The sequence below is a fragment of the Pipistrellus hanaki genome, assembly GCF_964339955.1.
Source record: "Pipistrellus hanaki genome assembly, chromosome: 10".
NCBI classification, from domain to species: domain Eukaryota; kingdom Metazoa; phylum Chordata; class Mammalia; order Chiroptera; family Vespertilionidae; genus Pipistrellus; species Pipistrellus hanaki.
Window position 1 is genome coordinate 13,670,542 of NC_140512.1, and position 18,091 is coordinate 13,688,632.

The 18,091-nt window shown below is 36.1% G+C and overlaps 1 protein-coding gene across 4 annotated transcripts in view; it reads right to left on the reverse strand.

Annotated features, from left to right (window-relative positions):
- CDK13 (cyclin dependent kinase 13) overlaps positions 1–18,091 on the reverse strand; it is a gene marked incomplete at its 5' end in the record, with an annotated part of 96,120 nt that overhangs the window by 44,350 nt on the left and 33,679 nt on the right. For all 4 annotated transcript variants that reach the window (XM_084896413.1, XM_084896411.1, XM_084896412.1 and 1 more), the window contains 3 exons: positions 13,779–13,949; positions 15,477–15,616; positions 16,873–17,043. In XM_084896413.1, coding sequence (XP_084752539.1) covers positions 13,779–13,949; positions 15,477–15,616; positions 16,873–17,043 — 482 coding nt within the window. The remainder of the gene's footprint in view (positions 1–13,778; positions 13,950–15,476; positions 15,617–16,872; positions 17,044–18,091) is intronic.

The following is an 18,091-nucleotide window of genomic DNA, read 5'->3' on the forward strand; positions in this document are numbered from 1 at the left end:
TATACACTGAGTGACCAGATTATTATGTGTTCAGAGATCATAATAACCTGGCCACTCAGTGTATAATAAATACCAGAAAACAAACACCAAATACACAGGTGTTCCAAAAAAATGTATACCAGTATATACAACTTTGAATAATTATAAATGCATTGTTTATTAAAAGACATTTCATTTTCAAAATCGTGCTATTAGCTGTTAAATTGTGTATACATTTTTTTGAGGATACCCTGTATATCTAATAATTATGAAAACATTTTAAGACAATGAACAAAAATAGAAATTCTAAGATAGAATCAAAAGGATATGCTGGAAACCAAAAACAGCATAACAGAAGTAAAGAATGCCTTGACAGGCTCATTAGTTTGAAGGATATGGCCTAGCAAAGAATAAGTGAGTTTGAAGATAGATCAATAGAAATTTTCAAAACAAAAATGCAAAAGAAAAGACAATATCTCCAAATTGTGGACAATTACAAAAAGTGTTAACATATGTGTAATGGGAATACAAGGAACAACAGAAAAAGAGAGAATGGAAAACAAGAAATATGTAAAATAAAAATGACTGAAATTTCCCCAAATTAATAAAATATATGAAAACCACATATCTAAGAAACTAGGGAGGACATCAAGAGGAACAGCAAAACTGCTGAGAATCAAAGACAAAAAGAAAACCTTGACAGAAGCTAGAGGGAAAATATCCTATATAATAAAGAGTTAATATGCAAATTGATCCTCATGCCCTCGCATCACAAGATGGCCACCCCACATCATCACAAGATGGCTATCCCCACATTGTCACAAGATGGCTAGCAGAGAAGGGCAGTGGGCGGGGGAGGGGGGGAAGGGGTGTTAACCAGGCCTGCAAAGGAGGGCAGTTGGGAGTGATCAGGCCTGCAGGGAAGCAATTAGGTGTCAATCAGGCTAACAGGGGAGTGATTAGGTGTCAATCAGGCCAGCATGCCAGCAGTTAGGGGGCTATCAGACTGGCAGGCAGAATGGTTAGGGGTAATCAGACAGCCAGGCAGGTGAGTGGTTAGGAGTCAGCAGTCCCAGATAGTGGAGGGAACTAAACCGGCAGTCAAACATCCCTCAAAGGGTCCCAGATTGGAGAGGGTGCAAGCTGGGCTGAGAGACATCCCACCACCACCAGTGCATGAATTTTGTGCACCATGCCTCTAGTCTTACCTATAATCATATTCAAAGATTTAAACTGTTGAAAGAAAAATCCACCAACCTAAAATTCCCTATTCCATATCCAGCAAAATTATTCTTCAAAAGTGACAGAGAAATAAGAATATTCTCAAAAAAAGGAAGAAATTTGTCAACAGATCTGCTTTGCCAAAGGCCAAAAAAATCTTCAGAAAGAAGAAAAATGATACAAGATAGGAACTCAGATCCACATAAAAAAAAGAAAGAACATTAGAAAGTAATAAAAGTAAAACAAAATTTTTATTTTTATTAGTTGATCTGTTTGTTCAAAATAACAGCAATGTTTCCTGTGACTAGCTTATGAATGAATAATAATGTTATACCAAATGGGAGCGAGGAACTGGAAATGCTCTGTTATGAGGTACCTATACTACCTATAAAGTAGTACAATGTTATTTTTAAAATTATAAATGTATTCTGTGAACATAAGCACAACTACTATAGATAATTTTAAAAATAAGCCTTTGTTGATATGCTAAGAAAAGAAGGGGGAAAACTGAATCATATGAAAAGTTTAATGAAGGCCACGGAAGGCAGAAAAAGAGTGGAAAGGGGTTGGAGGGGGGGGAAGACAAATAGAAAAATAACAAATAAGGAAGATAATAATCTAACTATATCAATAATCACTTTCCATACCAATGGTCTAAATACACCAATTAAAACATAGAGACTGGTAAAGTGTATAGAAAAATAAGACCCAACTACATATTTCCTACAAACATACACTTTAAATATAAATACAGAGAGCCCTGCAGTTGTCACCAACTGGTGGTCCGAAAAGTTGGTGAGCTCTGAAGAACATCCTCCCATACACCAAAAGGTTACAGGTCTGATTCTTAGGACACATACCTAGATTGTGGGTTCAATCCCCGATCACAGCGTGTAGAAGTGGCAACTGATCCACATTTCTCTCTCCTCCCCCCCACCTCTCTTTGCCCCCCCTTATTTCTCCCCTTAAAAATCCTTTCTCTCTTAAAATCAATAAAAACATATCCTTGGGCAAGGATTAAAAAATAGAGATATACAAAGATTAAAATGAAAGAACAGAGAAAGTTATGCCATACTATCAAAGACAAAAAGCAGGAGTAATTTATTAATTTCAGACAGATCAGATTTAAGAGCAAGGTAAGTTATCAGGAATAAAAGGGTCAATTCTCCAAGAACATATAATAACCTTTACTGTGTTCACTCCTTACAAAAGGCTGCCAAAATACATCAGGGAAAAAAACTGAAAGCATTACACTGGTATATAAATATTACGTCTATATGGTACTTCATCCAACAATAACAAAATACATATTCTTCTCATATTCACATGAACCATTCACCAATACAGAGCATACTCAGGACCATAAAACACACCTAAACAAATTTAAAAGAAATCATACAAAGTATGCCAATGAAATAAAACTAAAAATCAGTAACAAGAAGATAGCTGAAAAGCCAAAAAACTCTCGGAGTTTAAAAAAAATTAAAACTTTTAAATGACCCCTGGGTTAAAGATTAAGTCTAAAAAGAAGCTTTAAAATATTTTGAAGTAAATAAAATAAAAACAACTAAAATATGTGGGATACAGCAAAGCTACTCCTTAGAGAAAAATTATAACACTAAATAAATGTATTAGAAAAGACGATCTATAATCAACAACCTAACTATCCACTTTAGGAATGTAGAGAAAGAGCAAGTTAAATTTATAAGTTCGGTAAGCAGAAAAGTAGAAATACAGTTAAACCTGGGTTCTCGAACATCTCCCCAGTTTGAATACTTTGGTTCCCAACCAAGTTGTTCACAGAAAAAAAAATGTCATTACAGTGTTTCCCCAAAAATAAGACATCCTCCGAAAATAAGACCTACTTACAAGTTTCCTTCTGAGTGAAATATAAGGCATCCCCCCAAAAATAAGGCCTATCTCAAGACTCTTGATACTGCAATAAACAAGCCATTCAAAGACAATTTGCGCATGGAAATTAATGACTACATTGAAAACAGAATGGAGAGAAATCAGCATGGCAACTTTGTGAAACCTAAACCACAAGAAGTTGTGACTTGGGTGAAGAATTCATGGGAGAAAATCACTGACAGTTGCATTGCAAATGCACTGCGAGCAGGCTACCTTGACTAGAAGTACTCATTTAAAGACAGTGCTATTGCTAAACATGAGAGATTTGGTCCACTGATTCTGAAAGAAATGGAGTCACAAGAAATTCACCAGGAAATTCAGGAATTGATTGTTATGATGATGTTCCAGAAGATGATGACATGATTGTCATTGAATAAATGAGTAAATTCTTGATACTGTAGGATTCACAGTTTGTCTGGTTTGTGTTGACAACTACTGTACTACCATACCGTGTACAGGTAATCAATTTCCTTTATTTTCATTTAACAATAAATGTGTACCGTTTTCTTCTTCATGGAAAAATAAGACATCCCCTGAAAATAAGATCTAGCGCATCTTTGGGAGCAAAAATTAATATAAGACACTGTCTTATTTTCGGGGACACAGGATAGACATGTGCTGTATATAAAGGTTAAAACGGAATCATTTGTGTCTAAAACAGATTAACTCATTTATTTATTTTAAATCTTTATTGTTGAGAGTATTGCAAATGTCCCCCACCCCAACCCCCAGTGCCCACCGCCTCCTTATTCCAGCCCCATCCCAGGCCAATTTACATTTCAAATAGGAAAAATGGATTTACTTTTTGAACAAATCACTTCTCAAACAGCCTTCGGAATGAAAGAAGTCGAGAACTGAGGTTTTGCAGTAATAAATATCAGAACTTTAAGTCAATGATATTGAAAACATGAACTCAACAGGGGTGGGGGGAAGGATCAACAAAACTAAAAGCTGATTCTTTGCAAAGATCAATAAAAGTGGTAAACTTTTATTGATATTTCCACTGCAGAAGCCTTCCATGAGAAGCAAGGATCCCAGCCCCACACCAAACCCCCAGCCCAGGATTCCCAAGTTTGGAAGAGAAGTCTCCTTAACTTGAAGCTGTAAACACCAGCAGGGATTGTGGCTGAGTGACAATGGAGGCTGCTGGAGACCCATACAGCTCCTCTTAAAGGGCTGACTTACAAAGTTACATGGTCCTACTTCCTCTGAGCTCCAGCACCAGGCAGTGGCTTTGGGGAATCCACTTTAATTCAGTGGACATACGAGGAGGAACTTGACTGTCTGGCATCAGGGCAGGAATTCAGAGGTGGCTTTCACCCAGACAGTGGTGCTCACAGGGATTACTGTTCCTATCCTGAGACCTCCCCTGTCCCAGAGCTGACTGGCAGCCATATCTGAGATTCCAACAGCCTGGCTCACACTGTTTACTCTGCCCTGGAGATTCCCTGAGACCCCACTCCATCCAATTTGCAACCCCACTCAAGTTGTTTGCAGTGGCTTTTCCTTATTAAGTAGCCTGTCCTGCTTCAGGCTTCAGACTTTGCTAAAATCTCTCAGACAAGCAGTAGCTGGCATGAGTTTGCCCCAAACCTATCAGTAAAAAGCTCATGACTTGGCACTAGCACCAGCCTGCATTGCTTCACAGCAGGGCCTCTTCCACGCCCAATACAAAGAGCAGCCACCTACAGACCACTCTGTAGCTCATGATAGGTGGCCCTAAATAGTGGCTGACTTGCACTTCCCAAAGGTCCCAGAGCCATTTTAATTCAGTGGACAGCTTCAGACCATGCCAGATTACATTTCTATATATGCACAAGTGACATACTCAAGGGGCAGATTCAATTAGCACCAAAACCCCACTGATGCAAGTCCTGCTGCATAGGGGTGTCTCCTGCACAGCAACTCTTCCAGTGTAGTCATAGCTGGTCCTCACGGCCAATTGGTCTAGACCTGAGTTCCTCCCAATGACGCCAACAGCAATCAGGGCTCAACTGCAACAAGACTGTGAACACCACCCACACAGGGACTCACCTAGAGTGCCCAGGTCAGGTGACTGAAGAGGTTGAACCACTGGGCCCTATAGGACACCTAATAAACAAGGCTACTCCACCATTACAGGAGACACAGCAGCTCTATCTAAAACATAGAAATAAACACTGGAAAGCAACCAAAATGTGGAGGCAAAGAAACACGTGACAAATGAAAGAAATGCAAGCAAGCAAACCATTAGACAGCATTCAAAACAATGATTATAAGGTTACTCAAGGATCTGAATGAGAGCTTCAAGGGACTTAATGAGAGCTTCAAAGGACTTAGTGAGACTTTCAAGGATCTAAGTATGAATTTCAAAGACATAAAAAAGGATCAGTCAGAAATTAAGCATACACTAACTGAAATAAAGAATAATTTACAGGGATTCAACAGTACAGTAGAGGATTCTGAGAACCAAATCAATGATTTGGGATATGAGGAAGCAAAAAACAACCAAGCAGAAGAGAAAAAGAAAAAAAAGAACCCAAGAATATTAAGAGTGTAAGGAGCCTCTGGGACATACCAACATTCACATCATGGGGATACCAGAAGGAGAAGAGAGAACAAGCAAAGTATTGAATAACTATTTGAAGAAATAATGACAGGAAACTTCCTCTACCTAGTGAAAAAAATAGACTTACAAGTCCAAGAAGCACAGATAGTACCAAACAAGAAAAAACCCAAAGAGGCCCACACCAAGACACATCATAATTATAATGCCAAGGGCTAAAGTCAAAGAGAATTTTTAAAAGCAGCAAGAGAAAAGCAGTTAGTTACCTACAAGGAAGTGCCCATATGATTGTCAGCTGATTTCTCAAGAGAAACTTTACAGGCCAAGAGAGAGTGACAAGATCTATGAATAGAAAGGACCTACAACCAAGATTACTCTATCCAGCAAAGCTATCATTTAGAATTGAGGGTCAGATAAAGAGTTTCACAGACAAGAAAAAGCTAAAAGAGTTCACCACCACCAAACTAGGATTACATGAAATGTTAAAGGGTATTCTTTAAGAAGAGGAAGAAGGCTCTGGCTGGTTTGGCTCACTGGATAGAGTGTTGGCCTGTGGACTGAGGGGTCCCAGGTTTAAATATGGTCAAGGGCACATACCCAGGTTGCCGTTTGATTCCCTGGGGGGGGGGAGGGGGGGGGCCAACCAATCAATGATTCTTTCTCATTATTGATTTTTCTATCTCTCTGCCCCTCTCCCTTCCTTTCTGAAATCAATAAAAATACATACTTTTTTTTAAAGAAGAGGAAGGAGAAGAAAAAAAAAGAAAATGGCAATAAATACATATCAACAATTGAATCTAAAAATAAAAATAAACAAGAAATCTAATGAACAAAATAAAATGATGAATAAAATATAATCAGAGACATGGAAACCTGTAAGAGACTAACAAATCTCCAAGGGAAGGGGGTGAGGGGTGGGAAGAGATTAACCAAAGATCTTTATGCTTATATGCATTACCTATGGATAGAGACAATAAGGTGGTAAACCTGGTGCAGGGCAGGAACTGGGTGGCAGGGGGACAATGGGGAGAAAAAAACGGGGAGATTTGTAATCTTCTCAACCATAAAGATTAAAAAAAAAAAAAAAGGAAAGAAAGCAATTCCTTTTGCAATTGACACAAAAATAAAATACCTAGGAATAAACTTAAAGAATTTAAACAACCTATAAACTGAAAACTACATGGCATTATTAAGGGAGATTGAAAAAGACACGAAGAAATAGAAAGATATTCCAATTTCATGAACTGGAAGAACCAACATAGTTAAAATGGCTCCATTAGCCAAAGCAACATACAAAATCCCAATCAAAATCCCAATGACAGTTTTTAAAGAAATAAAACAAAAAAACCATCAGTTTTGTATGGAACTGCTTAAAGACGCTGAATAGTCTAAGTATCCTGAGAAAAAAGAACAAAGCTGGAGGTATCACACTACCTGATTTCAAATTATTCTACAGAGCTATGATAATCAAATAGCATGATATTGGCAGAAAAATAAACACACAGGTCAATGAGACACAATTGGGAACCCAAATATGAAACCACATGTATATGGGTAAATTTTTGACAAAGGAGCCAGTAGCACACAATGGAGTAAAGAAAGCCTCTTCAATAAATGGTGCTGGGAAAATTGGAAAGCCACATACAAAAGAATGAAACCGGATTACAGTTTGTCCTCTTGTACAAAAATTAACTCAAAATGGAACAAAGATAAACACAAGATCTGAAACAATAAATTACAAAAAAGAAAACATAAGTTCTAAACTTATGAACCTTGGTCATAGAGAACATTTTATGAGCTTGACTCCAAAGGCAAGTAAAATAAAGGCAAAAATAAATGAATGAGACATAACAATCTAAAAAGCTTCTGCACAGCAAAAGAAACCAACAAAACATAGGCAGCAGACTGAAGGGAAGATATCTGTAAACAATAGCTTCAACCAAGACTTAATATTCAAACTATATAAAGAACACGTAACTCAATATGAAACAAACAACCCAATTAAAAAATGGGTAGAGTACATGAACAGACACCTCTCCCAAAAAGAGACAAATAAAAAGATGTTCAACCTCACTAGCAATTAGGGAAATGCAAATCAAAACTACAGTGAGATATCATCTCACACATGTTGGAATGGCTATTATCAACAAGACAATAACAAGTGGAGAAGTTGTAGAAAAAAGGCAACCTTCATTCACTACTGGTGTGAATGTAGACCAGTATAGCCACTATGAAAAACAATCTGGTGACTCCTCAAAAAATCAAGAACAGAGCTACCACATGACCCAGCAATTCCTCTCCTGGGTATGTACACCAACAACTCAAAAACATGTATTCGCAAAAAAACACATATGCACCCCTATGTTCACTGCAGCATTATTCAGTGCCAAGTCATGAGACAACCAATGTGTCCTTTGATAGAGGATTGGATAAAGAAGATGTGGTACATATATACAATGGACTACTACTCAGCCACAGAAAATACAAAATACTGCCATGTGCAAGAACATCGATGGACCTTGAGAATATTATGCTAAGTGAAATAAGTTAGGCAGAAATTGCTAAGAACCAATTCTATATTTTGGGATATAGAATTGAAACTCGTGGACACAAACAACAGTGTGGTGGTTGCCAGAGGGTAGGGGATAAAAGGAGATCAATATATGGTAACGGGAGATGATCTGACTTTGGGTGCAATATAAAGATCTTATAATGCAGAAATCCACACCTGAAACCCAACCTATATGATCCTATTAACCAATGTCATCCCAACATCTATATATATAAGCCTAAGGGACAGAGGGACCGAATGACTGGTCGCTAGATGCGCACTGACCACTAGGGAGCAGACACTCAACGCAGGAGCTATCTGTCTCCTGCTGGTTAGTGCGCTCCCAACAGCATGAGCACCACTCAGCTGACCATTGGGCACCAGACACCGGGCTCATGGCTGGCAAGTGCAGCTGCAGTGGTGCAAGCCTCTCCCACTGGGCTCATCCCCGGCCACCTGCTGCTTCCAGCACTACTGCATCCCTCGGAGGATGTCAGACTGTAGCTTTCGGCCCAATCCCTGCAGGCCAGGCTGAGGGACCCCACCGGGCCTTTAGTATTTAATATAAAAAATAAAATAATAAAATAATAAAGATCTGAATAGCCAACCCACTCTCCTTTGAACCTGTGTTCTTTTCCTTGTTCCTTTAACTCCACCCCAGCCCCAATCCTTAGCTCTTAGGATAGAATATCCAAGACAGCCCAAGTCATACTCACTCTACTGGTAATGTAGGCCATAGGGTAGAAACCTTGTCTATCTAATTTATTGCCTGTTCCCAGCAAGTAGAACAATGCATGGAATTTAATAGGTATTCAACAAATAATTTCTTCTAAAAGTATTCATGGATCTTATTTCAACACACACGCATCACTCAGAATATTCTGCAGCTTACTCTTGTGTGGTAAAATGACAACTGGTAAAGGATGTATAGGCAGACCCACATTCTAGATAAATTTCCTTGTATAGAAGATCCACAAAAGTGCTGTCATAAGTATACCAAAGCCCATCTCCCCTTCCCTCACCGATCACCATCCAATTCCTTCATAGGAGGACTTCACAGAATGTCAGGGGATTTCTAAGATATACTAAGATGTGTTTACCATACTCAATTTGAATAATTTAAATAGGAAAGACAACTGTTCTCGTTGAGGGTTGAATTGACTTTTGTCTTTAAATTTAGACTATACCTAGCCTACTTAAGGACTTTTGAAGAGAAAACTCCAGTATTTATTTTCATTCTTGAGTACTCTGCTTCCATCTGAGACAGAAAATTGTCCATTTTCTTTTAACCAACCTCCTGTCTAAGACTGCTTTCAAGTTATCTTTTCAAAGTCTCATCTCCTTCCTGCTCAATTCTGCTTTTTTAGTCAATTCCTGAGCCCTCCTTTTCCTAGCATTCATCTTTTGCTTCAATTCTCTGACAGAGGCATTATAGGATGGGAACACTAACAGCTTGCTGAATAATATTCCTTTATCCTGGTTCCTCTGTATTCTGCACACATAGCATGGACTCCACGACCTGACCCATGTCCCCATTGAAGTCCAGATAGGCCTATTTAATATCAACCAGCTCTTCTTCAGAATCTCTTTGTCTACTTGAAAGCTTGAATGTCTTAAAGAGATAATATTTTTAAAGAGTATCCTCCAATATATCTTCCAATTCTTATCTTGGTTACGCACACATCAGAAACCTCATCCACTCTCCCTGCTCATCATACACGGCTCTCTGCCACTCAGAATGCAATACTTTCCCAAGAATCTGGAGGTGGCATCTGGCCTCCTCCTTGTTGTCATCATCCACCTGGTCTAGGTACAACTGCAAGGAGACCTTGTGGTGGCCATGTGGGACTGTGCCTCACAAGGCACACCCAACACTGGATAAAGATAGGTGATGGCGAACACTTCCTTATACAGCTAGTTTAACCAATCCAATCGCAGCTAGTCAGATGTGACTAGAGCTTTTTACTCTTCTTAAAACTTTTAAAATTAATAATTAGAGACTATTTCTAAACTTTCAGGAAAAAAAACCTCTTTTTTAACTTCTGGGTCAGCACCACTCCTTATATCTGATCTCCACATAAATTTCAGTAGAGCACTAAAACTAAAATATTAATTTCTCCCAAACTTTCATCCTCTCTGCTTAATTATAAACAATTATTATTATATTTATATTAACTATCTATTTCTGCCCTCACGATGTAACAACAAGCTATAACAGCAAATTTTACTGTGTACTTCCTATGTGCAATATTCTAAGGTAAGTGTTTCTTACACATTATTTCATTTATTATAACAAATCTGAGCTAGGTACTATTACACCATTTCCAGATGAGGAAAACTGTATGTAATGATGGAAAAAGCAAGGATTCAAACTATATTCTTAACCAGTACATGTAATTCCCATTACTTTACTTTATTAAATCTGCCTCAAAAGAACATTATTTCTTATTCACCGACTTAGGAAATATTGGCAGGGGAAAGCCCCACCTCCAGCCCTTTCTATTTCCACTACACCCTCCCTACTTTGCCACAGATTCCTTTTCCTTTAAACACTTTGCCATTGGTTATCTCCTGGTAGACACCAATATATTCTGATTTCTCTATGTTTTATAAATTCTGAATTTCAACACATGATACTAACTCTGTTTCCTTGTGACCCAGAAAAGGAAGTCATTTTCTCCCCTGAAAAGGATTATTTGCTATAGTTTACTGAATATAACTAAAGCACCTTCCTATATCTTTACCTGATTATGCAAAATTCACAATCATGATAGGTTCATTTGGTTAATCTGGAACAGATTACAATCTGTTTTATAAACACTTTTCTCCTCAACATTTACTGAGTACTAACATAAGAAACACATGGAAAAGAAGGAAACCAGATGGCTAGGTAGTTTTTCTGTAAGTCACTCAAAATATCAACATTCCTACTATGTAAAAAACATTTAACATCTGTGCTACCAGTTTGACTCAGCGGATAGAGCGTTGGCCCAAGGACTGAAGGATCCCGGGTTCAATTACAGTCAATGGCAGATAACTCAGCTGCAGCAGGCTCTATCTCTGGCTCTGGTCAGGGCATGTGCCGGAGGGAGGTAACCAATCAATGTTTCTCTCTCTGTGTCTTTCCCCATCCCTTCCACTTTCTCTAAAAATCGATGGGAAAATATCTTCGGGTGAGGATTAACAACGACAACAAAAAATCATATTTAACACCAAGAAAAACATTAATATACTAATAAAAATGGGCAAAAGACATAAACAAGCATTTTAAGGGTAAAGAAATTATATGGACACAAGAAATCATCAATCTCCATAATAATAAGAAATAATTATTAAAAAGATAAAATATAATTTTTTATCTATCAAATTACTAAAGTTCAAATAAAATTACTACAAATGCTAGTTCAAATACACGATAAGCACTGTACTATTTTTGTTTTAAAGAAGGTAAAAGTTAATATTTTAGTTTCTTGGCATAGATTTAAGGTCAAGAACCATTTTTGGTCCTAATCTACTTCTACAGCTTCATTTTCTACATGTCTACCACTTCCCCCACCAGTTATCCCTCTCAATTCACACAATATTTTCATCATAATATGGATTTCCCCCCCCCCTATATTTTTATTGATTTCAAAGAGAGGAAGGGAGAGGGAGAGAAGCATCAGTGATGAGAGAATCATGGATAGGCTGCCTCTTGCACATTAGGGATCAAGTCTACAACCTGAGCATGTGCCCTGACTGGGAATCAAACCGTGACCTCCTGGTTTATAGGTCAATGCTCAAACACTTAGCCACACTGACTAGGGTAGAACATGGAATTATTGAAAGCTAGTTGGGATTTTTTTTGTGTGTGTCTTAAATAATTTTATTGCAATCTAATTCACATACTGTACATTCACCCATTTAGAGTACACAATTCAACTGGTTTTAATGTATTTGCAGTTAGGCAGCCATCTTCAAATTGAGTTCTAGAGCACTGTCAGCACTACAAAGAGAGCCTCGTCTCATTAACAGTCAATCTCCACTTACAACCCCCTCTCCAAGTCTGTAGCTAGGGCTCTTAAATTGTGTGTGTCTACATTCAGCAGAAAATGGAAAGACTGGTCAAGTAAGGCCTTACTAATGAATAAAGCAACATTCAAATTGAGACCTATTGGACGAGAAGTTAGCCTTTTAAATCAGGTGCATGCATATTTGTGTGTGTGTGTGTGGTGTGTGGTGTGTGGTATGTGTGTGCTGAGAGTGCAGATGTTTAAGTCCAGGGAAGCAGCATGCTGAAGGAAGAGAAGTGCAATGGCGTATGTAACAATTCAAAAGGCCAATGTAACTAAAGTTTGGTGTGCAATCAAAAAACAGCAAAGATGGGATTGAAGAATGGTCAGGCAGTGTGGCTACACAGATTAAAGAAACAGGAGGTTCGCGGTATAATGGAGGAAAAGCAAGTATTAATTTGATTATAATACTAGGGTAATAAACATTTCCACACAACCCTCAGATAAAATTTTTAATTAAATTTTAGGGAGAGAGAATATGTGTAGTTGAAGACAAAAGGAAGCTAAGACCATGTTCAATCAGAACATGCCCACTTAAAACTCTTTTATGTTAGAGCTAGGTTTTTGTTTTTTTTTAATATATTTTTATTGATTTCAGAGAAGAAGGGAGAGGGGGAGAGAGAAATAAAAACATCAATGGTGAGAGAGAATCATTCATTGATCAGCTGCCTCTTGCAAAACTCCTACTGGGGATCGAGTCCACAACCCATGCTTGTGCTCTTGACTGGAATCAAACCTGGGACCCTTCAGTCTCCAAGCCAATGCTCTATCCACTGAGCCAAACCAGCTAAGGCTGCTAGAATTAGTTTGAAAAAAAATTCTGCTCTTCAAAAACCACAGATTATAAAGTAGGTAGCATTGGCTCCAAAATCTTACTCTGAAGATCTAAAAGCTACTGGCAGTAGAGCTTTTCTTTTTTAATATATCTTATTGATTTCTTATAGAGAGGAAGGGAGAGAGATACAGTAAGAAACATCGATGAGAGAGATTCATAGATCAGCTGCCTCTTGCACGCCCCCTAGTGGGGATGTGCCCACAACCTTGACCGGAATCGAACCTGGGACCCTTCAGTCCTCAGGCTGACACTCTATCCACTGAGCCAAACCGGTTTGGGCAAGTAGAGCTTTTCTTTCACCCATCATGTTCCCTAATGATAATTACTTTAATAAATACACTAATTTCTTTTCAGTTTTTCTGCTAAAAGACAACCATGTAACAGGTACAATTTATTCAATGCAATTTCAGGTAAGATTTTTGACTCCACACTTTTAGAATTAATATATAAACCTACCATAAAGTTCCTTGTTTTTTAAGACATTATAACATTAAAAATGTAAGGTATAAATATTCTACTACTACTATAAATTGTTTCTCAATCATACTGATGCTCAAAAACCACTAACATAAATAAACTCTTCAATTCAACTACATTTACTTAAGAGGTCAACACCTATAACAAAATCTGCAAGATAGCTTAATCATGAATACACAGAATGGTCCTGTAAATATGCACACATACCTTTATCCTTCTTAAAATCCAAAGCATCTTCTTTATCGGTAACTATCTCCTTCATATTGATAATACTCTGATGAGTAAGCTGCCGAAGAATTTTAATTTCTCGAATTGCTGTAATCGGAAAGCCTTCCTTTTCATTATCTAGACGTACTTTTTTTAAGGCAACCATTTCTCCTATTAGAAAATTAAATAAAATCAAGTTACTAGCTGACAAAAACCACATGACATTTTTCTTAATTTTAAATTTATTTTAATTCATAGTATTTGTTCCTAACTCTTCAAATTACAAGCCCAAAAATATATTTTAATTTTCAACATACCACATTATAATGTTGATAGTTTTAGGAATTAGATCTCTGGCTAAATAACTTATGAGATATTTATCCAAGCTGTGATACAACTGTATAAAAATATAGGGTAGGTGCATATATACTGTTACTTTATGCTCTCTAATAAATGAAAAAAAGCAGGATGAGAAAGATTAGATACATTACACTGCCATTTTTGGTAAGTAAAGAAGGGGAAGATAAATATATACAATAAGCTTATATATGCATAAAATCCCTCTGAACAGAGGAGAAAAATTCTGTAGACTGCACAGGTGAGAAATGCTAAGACATATTATCTTGCCTAAAGTTATCCAATTATCCAGTAGTGAAAGTGGGATTCAAAATCTGGTTTAGCAATCTCAAAATTTGCTCTTCCCACTCCTCTAATAGCCTAATAATTTATACATATTTGTGTCAGATAAAACCTAAATAAGTAAAATACACACATGCATATAAACAAATTCTATTATAAGTAAATATTCATCATTATAATAAAGGTTTGTTCATTCTATTTTGGAGAAAAAAAGAATCCTGTATTTACAAATTTTTTACAAGAAAAATATTTTTATCTTTAGTAATTAAAATGTATTTGACTCTTTAATAGGGAATTCTAAAATGTATAGTAACGCCTTGTTTTACTAAACAGCTTCAAAGGTTATAATTTAATCTCTTTTTGATAAAGCAGAATCATCATTATCAATATTATTACTCCATGCTGTAAATGCCTTCAGGAGGTTCTAAGTATAAGGTAGTCCGACCCATATTAAATGGCTTGAAATAGCTAAACTATTTTAATCTACTGATTATTTTAAAAAGGAATTATAAGATTATACTCTGGCTCAGAGCATTACTTTGTTAAATATACAGCCTCTGACAGTTACATTTTCCTCTTCAGTAAGGCCTTTTAAAACTTTCTCTCAGGTTCCTGATTATGTTCTGAAAGATTCAGCTGCTAAATCTGGCCTCCAAATAAAGGGTAATTTCTACAGAAGAAAAAAAAAAATAATTTTGGCCAAAATAAGTGTTGTATAAGGCTTACTACAACAGGTTCATTACTAAGTCTAATAACATCAATATACTTTTTTCCCTCTGATTACTGACAATGTAAGAATTTATTCACCATAAAAAAAGAAACCTAAATCCCAGCATACTACATATTACAGATACTAAACACTTTTAGAAAGTATAAATGATTGCACACCCACTTACATATACTCAATTCTTACATAAGTGCATACATAAAACAAGATGAAACAAAAATATAATAAAAATTAACTGTTTTCCTAAAAATTGCTGAAGTTAGTTATCCATTAGAAAAGAAACACAAATACATTCCACTGTCCTAAAGATCCATAGCATTTGGCATTCTTACCAGTGTCTTTATCCCTGGCCTTGTAAACTTGTCCATAGGTTCCTTCTCCAATAATTCCGATGATATCAAATTTATCCACGCATCGTTTTCCCCAGTCAATATCTTTTTCTTTGATTTCACCATAGCGAGGCCCACATATTCTATCAAATACAGTTCTCAAGTTTTTATATACAATCAAGCAAACTGAATAAACTGTTAAATACTCAATCTCCTCCCACCACCTTAATCCTACATCCTTTATTTCCCCATACCCTTCCACATTTGAATGCAAGTAACTCTGGGATTTGGTACTATAGAGTATCATGAAAGTCAAGGTGTCAATCTCCACACTGACTCTTCTTTTGTACAATAGCACTTAAACTGAGGAAGAAAAGAAGTAAAGCTTGTATGAAGGACTTTCAGAAATAAAACCTCATTTTGCAGTGAGTGGACAAAACTAACATAAGTATGAAGAGTCAAAGTTTAGTTCTCTAACCAACCTCCAGAAAGTTTTCTTTTTCATTCATGACTATATATCTGCTTTCAAAACACAGAATTTTAATAATGAGCATTACCAAAAATCTAACTATAAGTCTCACTGATGAATTTAGACTCATGATAGATAAAATTATCTTGAAAATGGAAACACCAGAAAGACTTGTCTGAAAGTACACAAGTATTAATAAAATCAACGCTCAGGAATCCACACTTTAAGCGTGTGTGTGTGTGTGTGTGTGTGTGTGTGTGTGTGAGAGAGAAATACATATATTAGATGTTCTTTTAAAAAATGTAGTTTTATAGTAATATTCTGTAGTAATAGAAAGCCATATAATGGGATAAAGCTATTAATACTCAAAGAAAGACTATTTTAAAAGTTTTCTAGCTTTCTGCTCCATACTAGAAAAATCATCTCATATTCTTATAATAGGTGCTACCTGAATAGCAAAGCTTACATTGGATGTAACTCAAACTCTTACACATTTGATTGGTTAAGTTAGAAAAAAAAAAGATAGATCAACCTTCTCCCCGTTTAACTGATGCCGCCAAGGAAAGACCAGCAGCTTGTCCATTACTAATTTTGTTTGGAATTACTTAATGCTGACTGCCACTTTGTCCAATTTCAGTGTTTCTGTTATTTAAATATCTTCATTACTAAAGTTATCTTTAACACATACAATAACCTCCAAAATCAATACATTACAAACTGTGAGAGAAAATTTAATTTAATTTTATTAATCATTTTGAATAGGTATGCAGGCTATTATGAAATTTTCAAAACTCTAATAAGAGGTTATTCAGATATTTAAGTAGGACAAATAAATACACTTTTTATTATTTTAAATCTTAATTTTGTGTTTTATAATGATCCAGAATCACCTCTGGCCAATTTAAGAGCAGGTAGAAAGCAAGCACATACTTAGGCCTCTTTTTACTATGTAACTGTGTTGTTGTTTTCTTTTCCTCTGGACTCTTTGAGAGATCATCTCCTCCTGGTAGCTCAGGGGGCAGTGGTAAATCAGCAAGTAGACATCGTAATTTCTTTTCTACTTCTTTTTTAACTGCTTTTACAGAAATATTTCCTCGTAAGCTAAAAAAAGAAAGGAGTCAGACAAAAATAAACAAAAAACACAAACCACAAAACTTTATTTCATTGAGAAATAAAAATGCAGCCATGTCTTACATTTAAGTAGCATACAATAGCAAAATACTGAACTAAGTTTCTTATTTTCCAGATAAAATATTATATCATAATCAAATGCAAATTTAAAAATATGTGGTAAAAAGTATGTAGAATTTCATAACTAAGGAAATTTGAACAAAGTATGGATTACCTATATTGGCTCATTAATTTTAACCAATGTACACATACAAATGTTGTTTATAATGAGGAAACTGAGTGCAGGGTAGATGGGGGACTCTAATTTTTCTGTAAAAATATGTGTATTTTTAAAAATAATATATAATTACTATAAGGCTATATTAGAACAAAAAGTAAACTGGTTTTTTTTTTTTTTAGAACACAGTCAGGTAAGCAACAGGATAAATACTACACAAATAGATTCCCAGGGTAATGTAGTATCTAACGGGTATTTTATTCAGGGTTGAAAGACAATAAAAGATTCTTTCTAGAAAAGGGAAAATTTGTACTCTGTTTAAAAGTAAGCTTATTGCCAAAACCTGTTTGGCTCAATGGATAGAGCGTTGGCTTGGGGACTGAAAGGTCCTGGGTTCGATTCCAGGCAAGGGCATGTACCTTGGTTGCGGGCATATCCCCAGTAGGGGGTGTGCAAGAGGCAGCTGATCGATGTCTATCTCTCATCGATGTTTCTAACTCTCTCTCTCCCTTCCTCTCTATACAAAATCAATAAAATATATTTAAAATAAATAAATAAATAAATAAATAAATAAATAAAAATAAGCTTATTTATTTATAAGTTGCTAACTTGTAATTAGGCTTTAGTAAAAAAAAAAAAATTCTCATTTATCTGAGGATTCAAAACATTTTGGGAGGGAAAAACTAAACTAAAAGTCTTAACTTTACTTATAACTTAAAATTTAAAAGACTGCCTATATTCCAATATGTCATTATATGAACTATTAAGTTCAGCAAGATTCACAGATTTAAGAGAAATGAA